Below are 23002 nucleotides of genomic sequence, written 5' to 3'. Positions count from 1 at the left end.
ATATATTACTAACTGACAATTTTTGGGTTAACATTGTGGTAAGTGTTTTTATGTTTATGTTTTTTAAACAATTAACAATGGTCGCAGATTGAGTGGGAACCGTAAAATACCAGAGCTTGTTTCCCTACGGATAGGAAAAAGGGCGCAACGGAAACGTCCATCGTAGTACACTGTCCTCCCTTTTCCGCGTGTCGGCTCATAGATGGCATCACGTAAAGAGTCTGGTTTACCTCCTAACGCTGGAATGGCTTCTACTAGCGGCACATTGGACTCTCCCGTGAAACAGATCCAGATTGAAGGATTGGTAAGCGTCACTTTGCCGTGTGACAGCGTTTTAAACTTTGGTAGCTCACTGCACATAGTCAGTTTTACATCTGGCTGAGATGGATGCTAAGCTAAAGCGTGAGTCTCATCATGGCGGACAAATAACGCCAATGTTAGGCGACATTTGTGCTTTGCGTTATTCTTTTAAACGTTGTTGTTAGTAAATACGGAGCATTACTCGCCAATCTGTGGCAATATTTGCCCTTTAACGTTCAAAATTCCCAACCGACTAGCATGCTCACAATAGGCTAACTGTGTTCTCTGCCATAAACTACACTTGCGTTTAATTACAAACTAGGACACCACCCACAAAACACGATCTTGACTTTGAACAAGGTTGTGTGGTGGTAAACTGACCAATTTCATACCTTTCGTTTATGGCAAGGAGACGAATTTACAAGTTGTCACAGAATTAGTCTGATAGTAAGATGTATGAAAAGTGGTGTAACATAAAGAAATGTCCCCACGTGAACCCAGGAAAGAGAGAGAATTCAAATATTACCGCAAATATTTTTTATAGTCAAAAGATGGACAGGCTCTAATTTTATTTACCAACCAAGTTATTGTATGTGAGAGTTAGCGAAATTAAAAACAGCAAAATTAGTGACTTTTATCCGTGTGCTTATCACAATAAAGCAGTTAAAATACCACTTTATTAATCCCATGATGTGGAAATTTTATTAAATCCTAATAGTTGTCCTTAATTTACGTTTGGGCGTTGTCAAATGCCAGGAGAAGAAATTTTCATGAGAAGTAATTTTAAACCACACCTGTGAATTTTAATGTTAATAGATGATTTCATAATGTTTTTTATATTTATAATTGTTTTTATTGGCTATCATATGCAGTATTAATAAGACAGGCACGCTCCATTTAACCATTGGAAAATAATGAAAGGAATATACTCCATTTCCATTTTCTCTTTCTTGCTGGTATTTAAGATTTTTTTCATGCATTTTATTTTAGTGCTTTGGAAATTAATCAACTCAGACTGTTTGTTTGGCAATTAACATATTGTGCCTGAAGGAAGAACCTGCCTACTGCTGTTATTTCATTTATTCTAATTCCTGTGCAATGATTTTTTTGACAGTTTTTGCAGCCCTTCTGAAGAAAACCTACACATTGTCCATCCTTTTGTTGTTTATATTTTGTAGTACCCTGTATAAACAGCAGAGGACAAACTTGCTTCACTCCCATGCACACTGCTTCATGGCGCCATGCACTGGCCTAAACTGCACCAGACGCAAAGCTGCTCATTTGCCTGGTGTGCCTGAGTGCAGTAGCAGGACTTTAACTTGCCAGCTGCTGCTTTCCTTTTATCTTGTTATTAAAGCTGCCCTAGAGTGCAGGGTCCTAATTGCAAATCTAAATATTTCACCTCTGTGTATTATTTAGACCTAAAATGATATTTTCTCAATTTAATTTTTTAGCATTCACAACCAAACGATTTACCCACAGCAGTTAAATCAAAACCAATTGAGAACCATTTAGTGTGCAGCTTATTTGAATTTAGACAGTTATAGGAAAGGTGTGTATTGGAGATGAGTGATGAAACATGTTTTACCTGAGTGCATTGATATGCAGCAGTTGCCGCTGTGTTGCGTCATGACCCGTCTGTCAGAGGTTTAGCTGGAGGGTTGCCCACAGACAACACCACCACGGCTGTGTAGTAGATCTGAATTGTTTCCTTGCTTTTGAAGAGGTTTGGTTGATGGTGCCACACGAGTGGAGTGGTGCAAGCGCATGGCTTCCATTTAAGCACCGGGTGAGATCACACAATTGCTTGTATGTTTGAACAACTCCCTTTTTTCCCTCCCCCCATGAATTGAAGAGAGGTCAGAGCACATTGTTCAGGATATTTTCCCATTTCTACTATGGAAGTTAACGGGGATATATAAAGCTAGTAATACTGTAAAAAATGTCAATGCCATGGATTTTTTTTACTGACTACATGAATGACTAAAACTCAGAACATTAGCAGAATGGTTTCTTCTTCCCCCTCAGGGGTTTTCACTTGCCTCAGGTTCTTAAGCGCGGACTCGACGGGAGTATGTTCACACACAGATCAGCTGTAACGCACACTGACAAAAGAGATGATTTACTACTTGGTGTTAAAAAAAAAAAACGTACCAAAACCGCCCCAGAACAGTTGCTAAATATTAAAACTACCGTGTACTTTAAAATAAGTAATGTCTCAATTTTCATTTTACTGTTGCCAAGGTGACACGTGCATGTCACTGCACAAGTCCAACTGGGCCAAGCACAATCAAAGTGTCTAAAAGGTATCATGGCGTGGGAACCTGCAGTGGCCCTCATCTGTGGCTAAATGCCACACGTGACTTGTGCCTCACACATGTTTTCTCCATCAGGTATATTGCAGCAGATGTTGAATAAAGCGTTCACCTACACATCAGCAGTACCAAAAAGAAAACTCATTACAGGACTGTCTCTCTTGCTGTACTTTCTCATAAGTTGAGCCCCATTGTAGCGGGAATATGAGCACTTTTGTGTGAGTGAGAGCTAAGATTTATGATGAGAATTAAAGGCAGCCAACGGGGGATTTGGGCCACAATTGATTTTGCACAATTCAATTTTAAGCTTGTTGATTTATAATACACTGTCCACATATCAATCTTGGGCTTCTCCACATGAAGTGAGCTCAGTGGGCTTGCTGCTGGTGAGCTCAATCAATACAATGGCGTTTGCGTGTGTGTGTGTGTGTGTGTGGTAGAGAAAAACTGCACTGGGGAGAGTTAATCTGTACATGTATGCATGGGTGTGTACTCACTGGTTTGCACAAAGTTGGTGTTTTCCAGGCTTTGCTTACAATACCTGATGGAATTTACTCAGCACCAGGAAGCCAGCACAGCAAATCCACTAAAAGCTCTAAACGTCCCTTTCTTCCCTTCAGCTTTCAGCACAGATGCCTCTTCAGTTCAGTTTCCTGATGTTTTTGTAGGTCAGGCATTTTCTTATAGGCCTGCGTAGTTTTAGTTATATGTATAGCTGACCTTCCTGTGCTCCCTTTAGCCTTCTCTTCTGGACACATTCTGTGAATGGGGGGAACGAGCAGACTCCCACCACCTCGGAAGGCATAAGCGCCTATCCAACTGACAGCACAAGACTAGCAAAGCTATTTGTTTGGGAAAGAGAGGACCCAAAGCGATGTGTGTGTGGAGGCTTTGTTAGTAGCCTGAGCTGCCCATCCCAAGCCTAGCCATCTTATGCTTTTGCTCTCCGATGCTCTCATTGGTTCACCCGTCTGCTCTCGTTGCCTTCATACGGTCTCTTCCTGCTCTCTTTTGTCATCATTACTTTCACCCTTCCAGTTTCTGTCTCACACATTTCCTCCCCTTTTGCTCTCCTTTTCCTCCCAGCTTTTGTATGCCGGGGTTCTCACTCTTAGATTTTCTCTTTCCCTCCCTCTCAGTCTGAAAAGCGCAGGCAGGCAGGCAGGGAATGACATTGTTTTTCTCCCCACTCCACCCCATATCGTCTCTCTTCTCGTGCCCCCAGCACTTTTACTTGTTGCATGACAGGTCCAGCACTCTATTGAAATAAATCATTTCCCCAGACAGAGTCATGTGTGCGCGTGCTTGAGCTAGTGAGCACAGGAAAGGCTCCCTCATGCTGGTGATGGGTGTTTTGTTGTGAGCATGGCCCCCGGACTCCCACCCTGCTCCTACATATGTGTGTGTACGTGTGTATTATTAATGCCTCTGGCTGTGACCTGCCCACACTGTGATCAGGGTGATTTATGCTCTCACCCTCCACACGCTGCTTTCAGCTTCTTGTCCCGATCTTGTTCATTTAGACACTTTCCCCATTCTCCACTCTTCACCTCAGCAGTTTTCTTTTTGTGCGTGTGTGTGAGATTCTAGGTGTGTGTGTGTGTGTGTGTGTGTGTGTGTGTGTGTGTAAACGTAAGCTGTGACCATTGAGTCATTGGAGTTTAAATCAGCCCCTCAGTCCTGTGCGACTGTCCCATCGACCCATTTTTATCTGCTATTAAAAATTAAACACATACAATGATGCATGGACTCTGTCCAGATGAGTCACAGCGATATGAGATATCAGACTAACAGTCTGAATATACCTTCCCACTGTACGAGGGTGGCATTTTTCTTAAAATCTCACCAGATTCAGCTTTTTATTCTTTGTGTGCCGCCACCTCTTCTCTCTCCAGTGTAAATTGCAAAGCTGTGCTGAATACTAACTGGCCTTTTGTACGCACTCAAGATCCGTGATGCACCAGTGTTGGAGCCTGCAGGTGGTGCTTACCACTCAACTTGTCAGAATGTCTCTTAACATTACATGGGTTTTTGGCAACATTGTGGGTTTATGTGAGTGCCTGGTGGCCAGTGAATACAGTAGAGTGGTAGCTGGAATTAGGGTGAGGGTCCTTGTGATTTTTCTAGACAAATAATGCACTGTCCTCTCCCAGTCAAGCTGACATCTGAATCCTTACTTTTAGTGTAAATGCAGGCTCTGCCTTTACCATCATATGTAATTCAGTACAGATGTTCTGCCGTGGACGGTCTTTATGATGTTTCAGTGTTCAGTTCTGTGAACACCATCATACATGCTGCCCTAAGCCCTGGTATCAATCTCAGTGTTGTCTTGCTGCGTAACAATTTGCTGCTGTATGTGTGTAACAAATTCTTTGAGGCTATTAAAAGCCAAATGTTGAAGTTCAAATACTTAAACGTGTCTGAACAGACATTTCTATAGCAAATAATCGGACTGTGCGAGCCAGTGTTTTAGTAGTAATACATCACAGGGCTGCAGAGCTGTTCTGCACCATGTAGGTAATGTGAAAAAGAAGCGTGACCGCAGCATTAGATTTCTGAAAGGATGTGGAGTAGGAGTTAGTTTATTATAGCTTTACAGGGAGGAGGTGGCGAACCAGGTGGTGAGGAGTGGGCTTAAGCATTAGCACTAATGAGAGCTGCACACAGGCAAATGGCAGGTGGTCATTTATAGAGGAAAGGGGAAAAACAAATAATTTCCAATCCAGTGACTCAGTATTTATGTAACGTCTGCCCATCAAGTTCATCCTAAAGATCCATCGCTCCAAAGCGTATGCACTGGGTCTGTCAGGGTCCTGGAGGACTGACGGACCACAAGACAGAACGAATTCCCCAAATATTTGCATTTAACAGTTTAAAGGACAAAATAAAACTTATCCTGGTTTTACCTGGTTTCTCATCACAAAAGAGAATTTCTTACAGTACTTTGCGCATATTTTGTGCAGCTGATGAAAATCCACATACATTTTTGTTGATGTTAATATTTCCCACTAGTATTACATTAAATGGTTTCATTTATTTGTACTGGAAAGAATAAAGAAACATCTCGACACAATCTCTGCAACCGATCAACATAATGATTAGATATCCAGCTGAAATAGAAAACATAAATCAAAATACAATAAAAGAAATGCTGCAACAACCACAAAAAGCATGAATGATGGAAGATAAGTAAACTAGCTCCAGATCATAAACTTAAATTATTTTTCATAGCCTGTTACTGAAGGTAGGATAAAGCCTCCCTGTGTGTGCCTCTGTTGCGGTGCGTGAGTTCCACACTCCACTCAAGTTGCTCTTTCTGGTTTCACAGGTGGTGCTGAAGATTATCAAGCACTACCAGGAAGAGGGCCAGGGCAGTGAGGTGGTTCAGGGCGTCCTGCTGGGTCTGGTCGTCGACGACCGGCTGGAGATCACCAACTGCTTCCCCTTCCCCCAGCACACGGAGGACGATGCAGACTTCGACGAAGGTAACCGGGAGCACTGCTCCCTTTCTGTTTGTTGTATCGATTCCCTCCTGCAGCTGGAAAATGCACACGCACAGACACACACCCACACAAAATAACATCACGGCACGGTGTCCAATGAATGAATGAATGAATGAGCGCCAGTACCAGAACAAAAAATGTAAAAAATAATGGTAATTTAATTATGCCAGTTGTAAAAATTGCCAACTCCCGTATCGATTAGTTTTTGGTCTTTTAAATTCTTCTCCATGATGAAAACAGGACATTGGCTTTGGTTGGGAGAACTTTTTTTTTTAGTTTAGAGATATTGAATGTGGTCTGTTGGTCTCCATCATGAGGAGCCATGGTGCAATCACCGTCTGGGCACACCGGCGCAGCGTTGAGGACAATGCTGTCTTTTAAAGAAGCTAACCAGGTTTCTGGTGTCCTACACTGTCAGTAGCGGGGGTGTGAGGGCAGTGGTGCAGGGGTGAAATGATTCCAGCCGCGGGGTTACAGGTGCTCGGCCCAAAAACGTGCCCGGAGTCTGATTTAATCGCCGCCTGCGCATGTACGCGCTCTGTGTCCGTACGTCCTTTCCCCTCCGGCCTCCTGTCAGCGGGCGCATCAAAGGCTGTCGTGTCCTCTGACCTCGCCTCCTCCCCTTATGAAGCCTTGTTGTTGCCCGCTCCTTGTTAGCGCGGCAAAAGCCGCCACGAGCCAGGCTGAAGGATGGGAAGGTGAGCAGATGCGGTGAGCGAAGGAAGGGGAGAAAATCCTGCTTTAACAGGCCTCCGCTGCTAACAAGCAACTGTCAAAAATTCTGCAAGATACACAAGCACCAATGGTGGCTAAAGGTCGTTAGTGTCAGGAGCAGCTCACTCTTTGTGTGTCTGTGCTGGCGAGTATCATGGCTTGTTGTGTTGCTGACTTTTGATGCGCTGGATTTTTCCGTCTGTCACTCCCTTTAACTTAACAAGGTCTTGTGTGCAGCGCCTTGCCGCGAACCCTTGGAAATTTCTGCCGAGCTTTAACAGAACACCTCTCTACAGGGCTTTTGATCCAGCTGCAGGAACTGACAGGCTCTGGCCCATCTGTCACCACTGAACTAAATTTAAAATGGAAATGTGTTGGAAGCGTTTCATGTTGCGTGTGCTGCCGTCAACATTTTTGACGTCTCTGTAAACCACAGAAAGTTTGACCCCAGCTCACGAGGCTTGTTTGTGCTTTGCTTATTATTTTTATTAGCTAATAAATCATAGCTGTACTTTAAGTCAAATGATCACAGACAAAACGTCTTTCCAATCGCCCATTTCAATCTCATACTTTAACCTAAAGCGCTAACCCACGCACTCGTTCTCCTCTCCGTTTTCTCTGTGGTGTCAAATTGTTATTGTTTCATCTATGCTAATGTTGGTGTGGGGTGTCGTGACCTGCTGTACACGCTGCAGAGCAGAGTTTTGGTGCGTGAACCTGGAACAGCCCGTTCTGTATGAATTCATCCGCTTTGTTGTAGAGATGCTGATGTTTTGCTCCAACCCCTGTTGAAATCGTTAAGTAGATGTACCACCCACCGATCCAGATGCTAAGATGCACATCATCGATTAACTCAACGAATGCCCATATAGAAAACTGTTTTGTGCGTGAAACACACAACAGCAGCAGCTTGGTAGTTTACAGGTCAGTGGCATCTGCCTACATACTCCCCAAATGAAGAGCTTATTGCTTTAAATAGGAAGAAGCTGCACTCACATGCCTTGCTGCCACTTAGTTCTGTACCAGTAGTAGATGGCCTGAAGTAGATATATGATTGGGGAAACGCTGTCCCATAAAGATAAAAACTGTCAACACATTATTGCAGTTGTATGTTCACTTATGTATGTAGCTCAAAAACAAACCAGTTTGCTACAAATCGTTGTGTGTGTGTGTGTGCTGTTGAAAAGTCGATATGTCATTTTTAAGAATCAATACAGCCCCACAAACATAATATCTTAATACTGAAGTGTACCAATATTTCTTACACCCCTAACCCTGTCTTCTTCTCAACTGGAGGCTCTTCAGATGAGGTTTATTCCTCCACTCTGGCTCAAATTGAAAGATAGAGAGTATTGGCAGCTGTGTGTGTGTGTGTCCCTGTCTGTGTTCTTTCAATTATTTTATAGTGAGTCCCCAAAAAAGCATTTGGCAAACAGAATGAGGACATTTTAGGGAGGTGGAGACATTAGTTTCTGGAGCCCGTGGGTTTGCTCCAGGGTTCTGGACTTGAAGTCAGAAGCGGCCCAGGTTAAGATTAGGGCAACGAGCTAGAAAAGGCGTCATGTCACAGATCATCCTCCCAGTGATAGAGAGGCAGGCGTGTGCGTTTGTGCTATGTGGCCTTTTCATCAACAGGTGCCAGTGTGGAGCTGTAGTTACAGGACACTCGGCGGCAGCAACTGTGACCAGTATGACTGAGAAAAAGATAAAGGGAGTAATCGACTGCACACAGCAGAATCAGCCTCAGATAATAAAGAAAAAGCCTTGGCTGAACCTGAGCCCTCCTATCTCCAGTGTCCTTGCATACTCTGTCCTTGTATCGTTGACAGAATGTATGGAGAGAAATGTGTAGAACTGCAGGCTGTTATTCTCCAGACATTCTGTGCAGTGGAAGCGCGCGAGTAGCATGTTAATAATGTGCTTTGACCCTCTTCCTTCGTTATGAAACCATCGATAATGCAAAAAAGCAGAGTTCTGACACCGAGAGAATTTCAGGGGCTGCAGCATGTGGGGAAAATAGATGGTAATTGCTCTTGCACACACGGAAATGTGATTTTTAGCAGTTGAGCATTCATTTTTATGATTTTAAAACGGATTTAAGGAATATAACGGCGCCTAATGCTCCACTAATGACGCCTAAAGCTACATTAAGCAATATCTTTGCGTGAAGGTGGTGTTAATGGTTCTGAGAATCAACAGCTAACGGAGAATTCATGTTGCTGTGTCAAATCACGAAACGGTGCATCAGCAGTTCACGTGGACCATCAGCTGTCCCGGTGAACGCATGGCTGACGCTAACGTATCGGCGCCGTGCGACATTCAGGGGCAGCCTTTCAGCTCATTGTTTTCGCGTGCTGGTCCATATGGTTCACTCCCCGTGGCTCTTGTCAACACATGCTGTATGTTTATCGAAAATGTCACTGCACTTCAAGTTTTGACTTGGTGTGGGCGTTTTTTTTTTTTACTTTTCCCATTTCATCCTCACATGCGCTGCCACGCACCTGTCTATTCTTATACGGGTTCGCAAAGGTTTGTTTTCAATTTTTTAAACTCTCGCAAACCGCTGTTGGGGGGGAAACCAAAATTGTGGGCAGCTGCTCCCATCTTACATGCTCATGCGAACTGATTGCACACTGCACAAAGTTCACCGGGTTTTAAATCGCACATGAAAAAAACGTAAGTGAAGTAAGTGGCTGGAAAGTCCATCACCATCTAGTTGGCCATGGATTAAATCTGTTCCATGTACTCAAGAGTCCACCTGTAAATGAACTAGACTTGTGTGTTTATATATTTATAACAATGCGGTGAAGAAGGATGATGGTCTTCATAAATATGTATGTGGCTCAAAAATTGGTGAACACAAACCTCCCCAAATCATTCCGCTGGTTAAACACTGCAGGAAATGTAACTTAAAAGCCAGGAATGTGTTCTTATTGTTTGACTCGTGATAATTGCTCAGGACCAATTTTGAAGCCGCTTGCTGTTCCATCCATGTCACTAGTATTCAGCAGCAGGAGGAGGTATCCTGAAGGTAGAACAAAATTAGCCCGCTCAGTTTTTTTCCCCTTCATCCTCCACCAACACTCTCTCTCTTTCTGCCTCTATCCTCCTTTCCGACCATTTATCTACTTCCTTATTGGCCACGACTGACTTTGCTTCCCTTTGTTTTTCTTTACTTTTGTTTCCCTTACTACTTTTATCTCTCTCGCCTTGCTCTCTGGCGCGTTATCTCGATCTGCTGGCCCTAGCCCCGAAGCTTCCTTCCGTTTCTGCCACAGCCATAGGAGGATTAATTAAGCAATATACTGTTGGAAAGAGAAATTATGTAAGCGCCCAACCAGTGTCCTCCTGGGGTAATTATGTCCCGGAAATGAAACAATGATTTAATGAAAATTCTGTACTTGAATAGCCAGGAGTGGGTTATCGTTTTCTTGTTGGGACGAGGCCAGTGCACGGCTCATTTGGAGTAATTACTGTATCAGTGCTTTTTAAAAGGAAATCCCCCACTTGAGTGAAGGTAATCACACTGACACACATATATATTTCCTTAAAACCGCTTATGCTTGTGTGCGTTCATGGCTGAAATAGTTTCAGCTGTTCATGCTTTGTGTTTTACATGAAAGACTTCGGCGGAATGTGTGTAGATTTTCCGCTCTAAAGTGTTTTTTTTTTTTTTTTTAAAGCACACAGTGCATCCTTCTGGCTATCCTGCCTCACCATGCCAGCCTCCTAGCTCTGTGACCAGCACAGGTGGCAGGGGCTGCTGGGCCCTCGATCTGGGCTCAGATTGTGCTTCAGATTGGCCCTAAAGACGGGAACAGTTGTCACATTGGTGAAACTAACAAGTTTTAAGGGTGTTTGTTTTTCCAGCATGTCCTGATCCTGCAATTAGAGAAGCGCGTTTGAGGGTAGAGCCCTCAGACGGCACATGATGGTCTTTTCTTTGCCATGGAGCTTTTTATTTGGACGTCTGACGTGATACCATAACAAGGTTGCAGCCACTCCAGTTTTAACAAGAGGCTTAATTAAAAAGAGCATGCAAACTTACTTTGATGTATAAACAACCTGTAGTCATTAATGAACTTGATTTTACTGATTGGCAGCCTCTTTCCGGTTTATTAGTTTTTGTTTATATCACTCCCGCTGCCACTGTTTGTGTTGTTTGGCAAACTAATTATCTACACAACTTCAGATTGAAGTGAATACGATTGGTCTTTGAAATCGAGATAATGGCATCTTGCTGAAATCTGGCTGCTTAAGACGGATTTGTCTTTCATGTGTGTGTGGCCAAGACCGTGCCCTTGAAATATCCTACAGCCCTTGAAATGGCTCAATTTAAAAGCCTCACACATTCCGGGTGTTTTTACGTAAGAAGCCTGATTGGATCTCCCCTCTGAACTGTGAATGTGTACAGGCCGCATTTGATTGACAGCTCTGACACGCTGCTTTGGGGTCGGGACAATAGCATTTTCACCATTTTTCTTGCCGATTTAGAGATCGTGACATCTGTCCTCAGCAAAGCTTCACCTCATTCTCAACGTGAGCAGAAGTCTGATCAAACAGAATAAGCGAAAGCACTTGTTTGGTCGAACTAATTAGCTTGTTTAACTACTTGTGTTAGAAAACGCTGCCTTCAGCTCACAACATTTCTTTTTTTTCTCACTGTAGTTTGCACAGTATGTGTAGTTAAAGACATTTTCTTAGATTATCTTTCACTTGGTAATTTGTTGGTAATCAGTTCTCTTTGACATGAACTTCTGGGATTTCTTTCTTTTTCTGAAGAAAAGGTACTTGTAAAATCACATTTTTCTCCAAGTAGCAGTAATAGTAATAATAACAAAATTGGCTACAGTCAATTTCTGGGTGTTCCCCATCCAAGGTCTCACAATTGTGCATGTGCTCTCATTAGTATGGCGTAATGGAACCTGACTGAAACAGCTCAGTCAAAGGTCTGTACCTCTTGGGTCTCTGGCCACAGAAATGACTGAAAAGCTTAATACAGAAATGGTGCTCAGTATAGAGGGTATGTACGGTTGGTGTTTTTGGTTATATTTGTATCTAATTATGAAGTTATTCCAGGTGGGTGTAATTATGATTGATCAGTGAAGACGGTTGAAAAGTAATATGTTTGCAGTAAATACCTTTCAAATGAAAAGAACACAGCGTTTGAAGAGAGAACGCATGAATTATAGATTGTAAATTGTCCAAAGTAACGTTGATAAGTGCTTGCCACGATTGTGACAAGCTGACAGTCATGAAGTGGTCACCTGGAGTGGTTTTCATTTCACACGCTGCCTTGGCAACAGTTCATTTGTGATATTTCCTGCTTTCTTAATCTGCTTTTTAAACCGTCTGTTTTCCTGTGCCAAGGAACGGTGAGTACAGAGTCATTACCCCTTATAGTGCGAGTACAACTGCTGTACAAATCAATATTATAGCATGAAACACTTGGTTAAGAGAAGACATAGACCATCATTACTTTGAAAAATGATGGTCAGTCAATCTATATAGGTCCAATAGCCAAGGACCAGCCTAGTGATATACGGCACCTCAGATTAGAACTCTCCAAGGCTTTTAGAAATTCAAGTGACAGATATTTTAACAGTCACTGGTCAAAGAAACTGCCTGAGGCCTTCACGCTTTTACGGCATATACCATTACTTGGGAAAATCAGCAAGCAGAAAAGATTTGCTTGGGCCAAAAGAACACAAGAATTGGTTATTAATCAGTGCAAAACTGTCCTGGATTTAAAAAAAAGCTCTGACTTTTGTTTGATTTAAATGTATGCAATGTAAAATATAGTAAAGAAGAATCTTATTCTTAATGTTTTAGTTAGATTAGATAAGAGTTAGATATTGAATTTCCATAGATTTGTTATGTGTCCTCATTATAATGGTGATGGTGTTAACATTCTGAAAATGTACCCTTCTCCAGACTGTGGCTGGCAGCGACTGCTTTGGATTCATTTAGCTCTTCTCCGTCCATCATTGTCCATCCAATGGTCCTTGACACCTCAATGGAATAATCTGCCTCTCTCCAGATTTTACCGAATTGCGGTCTCCTTTAACCTTCACCCCGCTTCCATTCATTTTCTTAAGGCCCATGTAGCCAGTGTCTTAAATATTTATAAGATAGTGATACCTTCTTTCTGTGATTTTAAAGATGCCAAAGAACCCCCTGATGCCAGACTGAGCCACACCTGACCAGACATTAGACTGGTGCCCACGTTCCACCAGTGTTTTGCTGCAACTACCAAAATGTAGAATTTTATAATTCTATTATAATTTATAATTTTATATTTTGCTCTCTATAACAATGTCCAGAAGTGACAATGTTTGCGAAAACAAATCCAAAACATATATTAAATCTACATGAAGGGAAGAGGAAGTAAAATCACAGAACCAATTAAGTCCAATTATGTCAGCGCCTTCCTCCAGTGGGGTCTGCAAGGTTAGTTGTAAGTTTTGGGAGCTTTAATTGTCATCTGTGGCAGACGTTTTCACGGTGGGTTAATTGAAGTCGCGGATAAAAAGCCCCGCTGTCATGATCTCCTCTCTCCTTGCTGTAAATACACTATTAGGTATGCAGCAGACATGCATGTGTGTGCGGCTTGTAAAAAGTTTCCCCTCTCCCGTTCTTACAAGGTCTTACTTGGGGTTAGCCCTTCAATAGATCGCTCTACCTTCACCAAATGGGAAATTGATTTGCTGTGTTTTTTCTTGTTTTCCCACAGTGAAGCTAATTGGAAATAAGTTGACAGCCTGTTTGTAAGCGAAATATGTAAGGATTGAAGACGTTATGTCTTTAGGATTCGGGGCTCACCTTTTCGTAACGCTAAGGTTTCTCATTTGTTTCGCTCCCTGCCGTTCCTCTCCCTGTATCCGTCTGTCTATCTGAGCCCTCCATCGCTTCCTCACTGCAGTGTAGATCTTAGACTAGCTTTTAGCAGAGATCTGATCATTTTGAGCGTTCACCCAGCATTATAAATCTAGAGTACGAGTCCCCCGGCCGTTCCACTGTTTTATTCATTTGGTCCTTTTGTCTCCTCTTGATTCCAGCCCACATTAAAGTTTGTGTATCTGTCCGATGAGAAGGGTCACAATGCATTACTGCAGATTGCTGCTAATCCATGTGGGCCATAGGAAAAATGTAAGGGGGGACCCAAGGAACTGACTAGAATGTGCAAAAAGAGAAACAATTGAGAAATTGATGCTCCAAACAAACGTTGTATAAAATGTGAAGTATATGTCTAAGTGTAGAATTTCAACTAAAACCATTGCACTATGCAGAACCATTATTAATACTAATGGGTAACGGACGTTATTAATTTAACCAAATGAGTCTATTATGTATGAATCACAACAATTGTTGCACTACTTTAGTTGAGCAGACGTTGCCTGTTAGTAATTGCAAGCGCTTTCTTTGTCTGACAGAAAATGATGGCGGAGCAAATGTCGCCGGTTGTAGCGTGCGGCACCAGAGTGGGGGCGAAACCACTTACGGCTGTCTAATTTTTTTTTTTTTTTTTTGCTGCAGTTGCTAAGCTTCACTTTCAGCAGTCGGCGATACCAAAAATAACTTCACCAAACAGGCTGTTGTTTGTTGGGCGTAGGCTGTCTCTTAAAATTACCATGTGGCTGGTTTGAACTGTCCCCTGCTGGGATGTGATTGGCTGTTTGTGCTTCCCATTAATGTCACCTTTCAACTGCTGCTTTTTCTTTCTCTCGTTTTTTTTATTGTTTTTGTTTTGGGAAGTTTTCTACTTTTTGCAAGTGCTTATGAAACACTTGTGTTTTGAGATGAAGAAAGTTGCGATGCCATAGTAAATGAGGGTTTGCATGTTACAGAGCTATGGTACCCTCCTCACTTTTTCCTTTATTCCTTTATTCCCTTCCCACATTTAAATAGATGAACACGCATGAAAGCAAACACAACTAGCCTCTGTCCATCATGGTGAACCCATCAGTGTGCTAAACACACAAGGCAGCTGCTTCACGATGCTCCTGCAGCGTCCCATGTATCGTTGCGTCCCCGAGCATCTTTGTGGGCGGGTCCGGCCCGGCCTGTGTGTTTTGTGTGTGAATGCGCACGTGAGCCCGGCAACTCTCTGCAGGACGAGCTTAACTAAGATTAATTGCACCTAATCCACTGTATCAGGTGGAACATGGGCCGCGGTGGGCGCGCGCGCGCACAAACACACAGGCGCTCTCACAAACAGGCGCACACATCCCATTATAGCCTTGCTGCTGAAAATTAGCCTCGTTCCTCTCCTGACACCACCGACTAGACCACAACTCGATACCACCATTTACTTCCAGACAACTCGCACATTCATCACTGTTCCCTCCTTCCGACAAATGAACACATGGACGGACAAAATGCCACGATAGGAACAGCAGTTATCAGCACCAGCTGACCTTGACAGTGTGCAGAAACAAAGTGTTTGCCCGCGTTTCTCTTTGGAGGAGGAGTAAAGTGTGCCTGAACTTAATGCGTTTGACAATAGTATCCAAGACGCAGCCCGTCTGCAGGTACATCTGCACAGGGTTGAGAAGGAACTGATCTAAGATCAGATCAAGGTCATAATCATTCCCAACACACTCAGTAATGATTGATCATTTATTTATAACTAACTTTCATCTGCATTGTACTATCCTTCAAACCTGTGGATTTGCCTTGTGTTGAGAAATGCTGCTTGGCCTGTCATATTTACACATCTGCAGGTTGGCTGTTGGTTAAAATAGAGTCGCTGTGCAGAATCGGGTGACGTGTAAATAAAATGATTTAGAAAGTGCCATATTTTGACAGTTATCCTTAGCTAGACTTAAGCTTTAAGCTGTATATTTCCTCCGTTTCAGACGGATTATTTATGAATGAATTTGGTTTGCTCTCAACTATTTATTGGTTTTTAGGGTCAGGGCCTACCACTGAGGCAAAGTCATGACTCATCATTTTCTCCTCCCCTTGTGCTGACCCTCGGAGATCAATAATCCCACAGACGAACACTGCTGTGTGCTCCAGTTAGTATGCTTACTTAGCAAATTGAATCCACACAAGTGGAGACAAGCGGCTGTGGCCTTCTGCTTTTGTTTCTTTGACTTTCTTTTCTTTCCTCCTTCCCTTCTCTGTTTCTGCCTCTCACTCATGACATTCTGATGTGGAGTGGTAGTCTTCATTACTCTAATGGCTGTATTGTCATGCACACACTGTATCCACACCGCTGCTTCACCTTTTTTCTCTTTAGGTGTACCCATCCAGTCCCCTCTATGAGCTCAAATAGCCTGAATGTGGCTCTCCATCATCACCACCTGTCATCTTTCAAACGTGTTCATCTGAATAGAATATTTAATAAGATCCAGTACATTTGGTACATATTACTTCCCCCCTATACTTAACCATCAGTGGGTCAGATGCTATCACACAGTCTGGCAGAGGTTTCTACCACGTATTTTTTTTATTTATTTCAGTCATTTACCAACCAAAATGTGTATTTTATTTAAACATCCATTCTCATTCATATTTCAGATTGCCTGCAAGCCACTGTCTCGCTCTATACCAGGCTTAAGCCCAGCTGAAGCAAGTGTATATGTGCTGGCTTCCGTCCGTATGTGTGTCTTGCAGGCTGAATGAGAAAATTGTTTTTTTTTGACAGACAAAGAAATTGAGATTGAGGACAAATAACAGAAATCAATCCTGGGCCTATGTAGGTAGCACTTACAGTATGAGCTGACTCAAGGGCATTCTGTTAGCTCAAGGCCTAATTGGCATATCGTGTTGTATTGTGCCAGTGGGACACAAGAACAGACCATAGAAAGAGACCAGACCTTGCAGTGTGTTATCACCATAACACCAAGGTTTTGGTGTTATGGTGATATTTCATGGAACAAACCGTATTATCAGACACATCAGTGCCTTCGTCGTGTTCAATGTTGCACACATGGTAATGGGTTGAAGGAATGGAGGCCTCATCTGTGCTAATGTCTCAGCTGCACACATTCAAACATTAAGGAGACTTTTTTTGTGGAATTTTTTTTCGCAGACTTTTGCATTTGGGTGAAGGTGTTTGATTTTTTTTTTTTTACTTTTTAAAATGTGACTCACAGATTTGTACCATGATGAACAGTCTGAGGAGAGAAAGGTGCGTAAACCCTGTTCCTGCCCGTTCGAGCGATCGAGAGATGTAACCATGTGAAAGGAGGACGACTGAACAAGAAAGCGGCACTGGAACATTACAAAACTGGCAGCTGGCCTCAAGGCCTTGAGACGTTCCTTTTGTGCTCCGTGCTTTGTGCAGACAACAGCAGATGCATTGTTTTGTTAGTCGTGTAAGGGGTAAAGGGAATCCAGGTGTATTTGTTGAATGCTTAACAGAATTGTCAGAGAGGCTTTAAAAACACCCAGATCCAAAATAAATCTGTAACCACAGATGGTAAGAACCGCTCTGTCCTTGAAGTTCGTGTCAGGAAATAAATAAATAGCAGACTGGAATGCAGACTAAAAGTATGCTGTCAGCTGTGTTGAAGGAATGGGTCAACAGTGTGGACCCGTTAAATTAGGCTTGGTGTGCTGAGTCCCGTGAGTCCCGGGGGGGTGATAATAAAAAATGGAGAACTACACCTTGAGCAAAACACTGGTAGAATGAGGTGCCTTAAACTGTAATGGGACTTTGCATTTTCTTTCTCTCTGGTCTAGTTAAAGAAAATGAGATGAGCATGTTTCTTTGTCACCGCTGAAACTGGCTGACAAAATGAGCAATTGGTCATTAACCAGCATCCAGTCTCCCTATGATTTTTTTGTTCCGAGTCCAAAAGTAAAAAGGTAAAAAGACGAAGCATTTGCTGCACTCGATAGAGAAGCAGCAGCAGGGTTTGTGGGAAAAGTCGTTTTTTTTCCTTCTTGCCATTACCCTTAAACTATCCTTGATCAGTGGTCCATCTAAAGCCCATCATTCTGTCTTTTACTGGCATTAGAATTGGAAAAAGGTTATTTTTTGATAGAGCCATGATTGCCTCATCTAACCTCATTTAAACTTAAACATCCACTGTTTGCCAGACTCGGGCGGTGGTGCGAGTTAATGGAGAGTAGAAGAGACGCTCGCCAACCGTCGCACGTTTGACGCCGCCGCTTTCCGTTGTTTATCTGCTCAACTAGACATGGGGCCCAGATGCGCGTGCGCCCGCGAAGCCGCCGCAGACTTTCCGGGCGGGGCCCCGTCGGCCTGTCAAGGTGGTGATCAGAATGCGCCGTGACACACGGATCCGCGCGTCCTCGCATCCAGAGACGCTGTTGTGGCCCGCAGCAGCAGCCCGCGCGGTCCGATGCAGCTCACCTCTCGTGTCGTCGGCTATTAGAGTATAGACTATCTGTCCGCTTCATTGCGGAGACACGTACGTAATCGCACACGTGGGCGGCGCCTTGTTGATGACTCCTAGCGTTCTGGCCCAAGGTGCAGAGCTCGGCTCCCTGACGAATGCCTCCATCCCGCCGTGCCTGCCTGTGCTGCGGCGCAGAGGATGCAGGACGTGGCACATTTAAGCACGTTTCCACACGTCCGCGCACAAACACCTGCTCACGCACGAAAACAGATTTGCCGTCCCACACGTTTAGCTCTTTCGCGTCAGGCTTCCTTGCTCGTTTTTCTGTTCCTGAACTTGTGGTTTGGCGAAATAATTTAATCATGCGCACTGGTCCCCGCTCGCCGCCTTGTGTCTCACACTTGCATGCATGCACACAATCAAACGGAGCTGAGGGAATGGGCAGACTCGTTGCCGCTCTGGCCTTGGGACCCAGATTGATTGATAGGAGAGCTGGCAGGATGGCAGAAATGAGTGAGGAATAGCAAATGGAGGTGCATTCTCCCACCCCTGTGCCTTGATATTGTTAAATTGGCTATTCTCTGGCTAATGCCACCATTATGTCTACAGAATATTACCAGCTGTCCTGTTAAAGCAGCAGTGGGGAACAAAGGCCTTGTTTCTGTTGTCTTTATTCAATAGACTGTAATAAAGGCTTGTCTTGAAGGGATCCATTTTTAGAAGGTGGTGGAGTTGTGTGGCTTGACTGGACTGGGCAACATATACAACCTTAAAGCTGGTGGTATAATTAATTTGTTCAAGGACATATTAAACAAATCTGTGGCCCATGGAGACTTTTAACTAAGTTGTAGAAAGGCACAGAGGAAGAAAAGCACAGAATATTCATTAAGTGCTGGCACCACACCCACAATTGCGGGTACCCTAGAGACCAACATGGAGCTGATGTGTGAATATGTCTAGACCGTATTCTGAGGGAAGTGGATGGGTGTCCATTTTTGCTCATCAGCCTTAAAGCCGTTCTTGCTGGTCATTATTGTTAAATGAGTAACCTAAAGCACATCCCACTCCACTTGAATCCTATCCATTCAATCCATAAGGAAAAGGCCTCAGTCCATCCAGTGTCTATATTGCACATCTATGTTGTTGTTGTTTTTTTTTTTACATTACTTTCTGGGAAAGCAAATGTATGTTACAGGCATGGATCAAATCCACTGTTATTAATAGGCAATTAGTCTAAATGGGAATAAAGCAAGTGCTGTGACGCTGCATGGAACGATTTAAAGACTGGGAAACGAGCAGACAATTGGATGAGACAGGGGGGAGCGAGCTGATTGGTGTTCCTGCCTCTGCTGTCGATCCCCCAGCCTTCAGCTTTCACCTCAGAGACGTATCACTTTGTGCACAATTTCCCTGCTAATGATAAGGTGTTGGGGCAGGTACACGCATCAGTGGCGCCTAAGAAGTAAGTACGCATTTCAATTGACATGGAAGTGCAGAGACATATACAGTAGTTGCTGCCTTCCCTCTTCATTGAGCTCTTAGGCAGAGCCGCTCTGTGACAGACTTATCCTCTCATCGCGTTTCACCTGCTTCTACTGTTATTTGTCTCTCTCTCACTTCATGTTTTAACTCTCACCTATTTCTCATTCATCACTACCGACCCCCAACTTACAAAGACACCTTTTCCAACTGTTACCCCCACCCAGATAATTTTGTCTGTGGAAAAATGCTACACGCACACTTCTCCTGTGCACGAGCTGCTACACATCAGCAAAGGAACACACACACGGTGCCAGACACCACCTGACACCACCTCCTCCCATGGTTTGTCAGACTTGCTACACTCTCTTCCACCTCATATATCCTATCTTCCTCTAATCTTGTCCCTCTTTCCTACCCCCACCCCCCACCACATATTCTCCCATCCATCTTTTCTGCTTGCTTTTGTCTCACTGACCATGTCAGTCACTAAATAAAAGACTAGATTAAATGGCTAGATTGCTCTATCCAGTGCATCCCTGCAAGATGTGCTGTGAATAGGACCTCCCCGCTCGTCGGTCCCCCATCCAATACTCCGGCCCAGCCGATGTTGAACATTTACTAACATTTTATTGACAGAAGGATGCACCTCGGTGCCCTTTTTTTTGATGGGTTGAATGTGAACAGACCATGTTGTACCGTAGACAGTGAAATTAATGGTACTGAGGGAGGAGCATTGGATCAGGCAAGTAAAAATAAAAGGATTTCAGAAGATAAAAGTGAATCAGATTTTGTTTAATGCACTCAAGCATTTCAAACATCTGACCCAACAGGTATAATCATATTTTATGTAACAAATGCTTTGGAACATGTGACCGTCAGGTGTGCTTCATTGCTCATGTGTCCTAGTACCTTGATTATACCTATAATATGATAAACAGCGTGGAATGTTTGTGTTCAGGTTGAGATTTGGCTGCATTAATAGCTGAGAACTGTAAACGTCCAGTCCAGAGGCTACTGCAGAAAATGCAACTCCCTCATCGGAATTTTACTTCTGTAATTATGTATTACAGTTGAATTGGAGAATATGATGTTCATTACTTCGGGTACTGTCTTCACCCATTAGCTCCGCTTTCCGTCTCCTTCTCAACTATGTGTTCCACAGACCGGGGTCTGGGGGGCCACAGCTGCCCAATAACACCCTGATGTATCGGGCTCCTCCAGCTAGATGGAGATGCTGTTTTGCTCGCTTGCCTGGGCTGTTACTTACAGCCAGCATGGCAGGTTGTTTGTTTTTCTGGCTGCACGTCCTTAGGATGTATCTGGCATAATGAAATGGCTCAGCTTGTAATGTATCTAGCCTTTTCTCCGGGAGCTGAAGCCTGTCTGTGTATCCATCCAGCTGTTGTCTCCTAACCAGGATATATTTCCTGATCAGAGAAGGAATGAAGGGGTGGCTGGTGACTCTGGTTGATGTTTGTTATTGAAATTTCCTCTGCAGCCAATTGTTTTTCTTTTTCAGCGCATTTATCCTTCACATCCTTGTCTTATTTATTTTTACTTTCTCCTGTTTCTTACATCTCCTCTTTTTCCACTGATCATAAACCATGTCCAGTTCCAGATGGACACCATCAGGCATAAAGAGGAGGAGGAGGCAAAAACAAAGCAGATTTCACTGATATTAATTGTAAAATAAATATATATTGTTTCTCTCCCCTCTCTCTCTTTTGACTTCCTGAATCTTTCTTCATTCCATCCTCTCTTTCTGCCTCTAGTCCAGTACCAGATGGAGATGATGCGTTCTCTGCGTCATGTAAATATTGACCATCTGCATGTGGGCTGGTACCAGTCCACCTACTATGGCTCCTTTGTCAGCCGGGCGCTGCTCGACTCCCAGTTCAGCTACCAGCACGCCATCGAAGAGTCGGTCGTGCTGATCTATGGTGAGTAGAACACAGAACACTTATCTTTATTTCTATTGTCTATCTAGTTTCATGCATATCACTCTTAAATAAAATGTGACATTTAAATGTCAGGAAGGTGGGGCCTGTGACATCGCATTAAAATGAACACATGACCTCATGTCTATATATTGGCAACAAAATGGAAACAAATTGCCAATAAATTTTTCACATTTAAGTCTGGCCATTTTTTGTCCCTCTACGTGCTCAGTGAATGAGGTTAAACAGCCAACGTCAGGAATTCTATCCAACCATTTGTCTGGATCATTTTTTTTCCCCATCACAAGGTTTTTATGACTAGCCTGTATCAGACTAGTGCTGACTTAAATGGCTCTTCTTCAAAGGAGTTGATAAGTAATTTATCACTCACATCACTTTTGGTTTGAGCCTTGGTTTACAACCTTGGGTCACATTGGGTCTCTTTCATCCACGGAGACTCACTGTGGCTACCGAGAAGTGTTGTAACTCTGTATTGTGGTCAAAGACTGTCAGCGATAAATCAGCCTGACAAATGCGAGAAAGGATTCATTTAAAAAACAATTACGGCCGAGATGGGTTGGGCCTTGATTTATGTATTAGTATGTATGCTGCATCTGCATTTTACATCCCACTTTACAGATATTAAAGTAGCACGGTTGAGTAGTAGCGGTGGGGGGGGGCATGTAGCACCTCAGGTTATCCCTGTGTAAATCATCAGTGGCAGGCAAAAATGTCTTGCACTGCCACAGTACACGCCGCAGAGGTAGCACCTATCTGTCTGCGGACAATTCAAGGCCAGCAGCAGCGAGGAGCCGAAAGCAGGGAGGATAAAGAGACAGGGCTGAGAAGGTAGCTGGTTGCCACGAACATGACACTCAGACATCATGCACCCACACCCGCTTCACAATGAAAACCTTCAAGAGCGACGCGTAATTGCTGCATTGCAAATGTCGCCCCAGATGGTGTGAGCTTTCTTTCAAATGGCAACAATATTAAAACCTACGTGGCAAATGAAAAGCCTGTAATATAGAGCAGGGCACATTAAACTCCTCAATGTTTAAGTCACTGATAATTCACTACCATAAGTAGTGGTCGCTGAGCTCTGAGGCCATATGTTAGTACATGGATAGGTGCCCATTGAGGCAAGTAGTGTTTAAACTGTCAGTGGACCACAGCTTTTCATATATATACACATTGACGTGACTCACGTTGTTCCGTAGACCTTGTCAAAATGCCAGATATGAAGATGTAATCATATTACACACTTATAATCTGAGTTCACCTCATTTGGAACATATGTGTAAAGTACAGTCAGCCACAGTAACAAATGTGTCACACTGTGTTACAATCTTCACCTAAAACGCTCAACACAGTTTGTCAGAAGAGACGCTGCAGCTGGGATTGAATTAAAAAAAATACATTTTATGAAAATAATT

General features: G+C 43.3%; 1 protein-coding gene across 1 annotated transcript in view; it reads left to right on the top strand.

Annotated features, from left to right (window-relative positions):
- The first annotated feature begins 145 nt into the window (after positions 1-145).
- Positions 146-23002, top strand: part of LOC114843240 (eukaryotic translation initiation factor 3 subunit H) — a 38887-nt gene continuing 16030 nt past the window's right edge. Inside the window, exons 1-3 of the mRNA XM_029129599.3 lie at positions 146-304; positions 5944-6100; positions 21402-21569. Coding sequence (XP_028985432.1) covers positions 203-304; positions 5944-6100; positions 21402-21569 — 427 coding nt within the window. The 5' untranslated portion in view covers positions 146-202. The remainder of the gene's footprint in view (positions 305-5943; positions 6101-21401; positions 21570-23002) is intronic.

Source organism: Betta splendens, chromosome 16, assembly GCF_900634795.4.
Source record: "Betta splendens chromosome 16, fBetSpl5.4, whole genome shotgun sequence".
Classification (NCBI taxonomy): Eukaryota; Metazoa; Chordata; class Actinopteri; order Anabantiformes; family Osphronemidae; genus Betta; species Betta splendens.
Note: the sequence above shows the minus strand (reverse complement) of the source record. Positions and strands in the feature narration are given on the sequence as shown.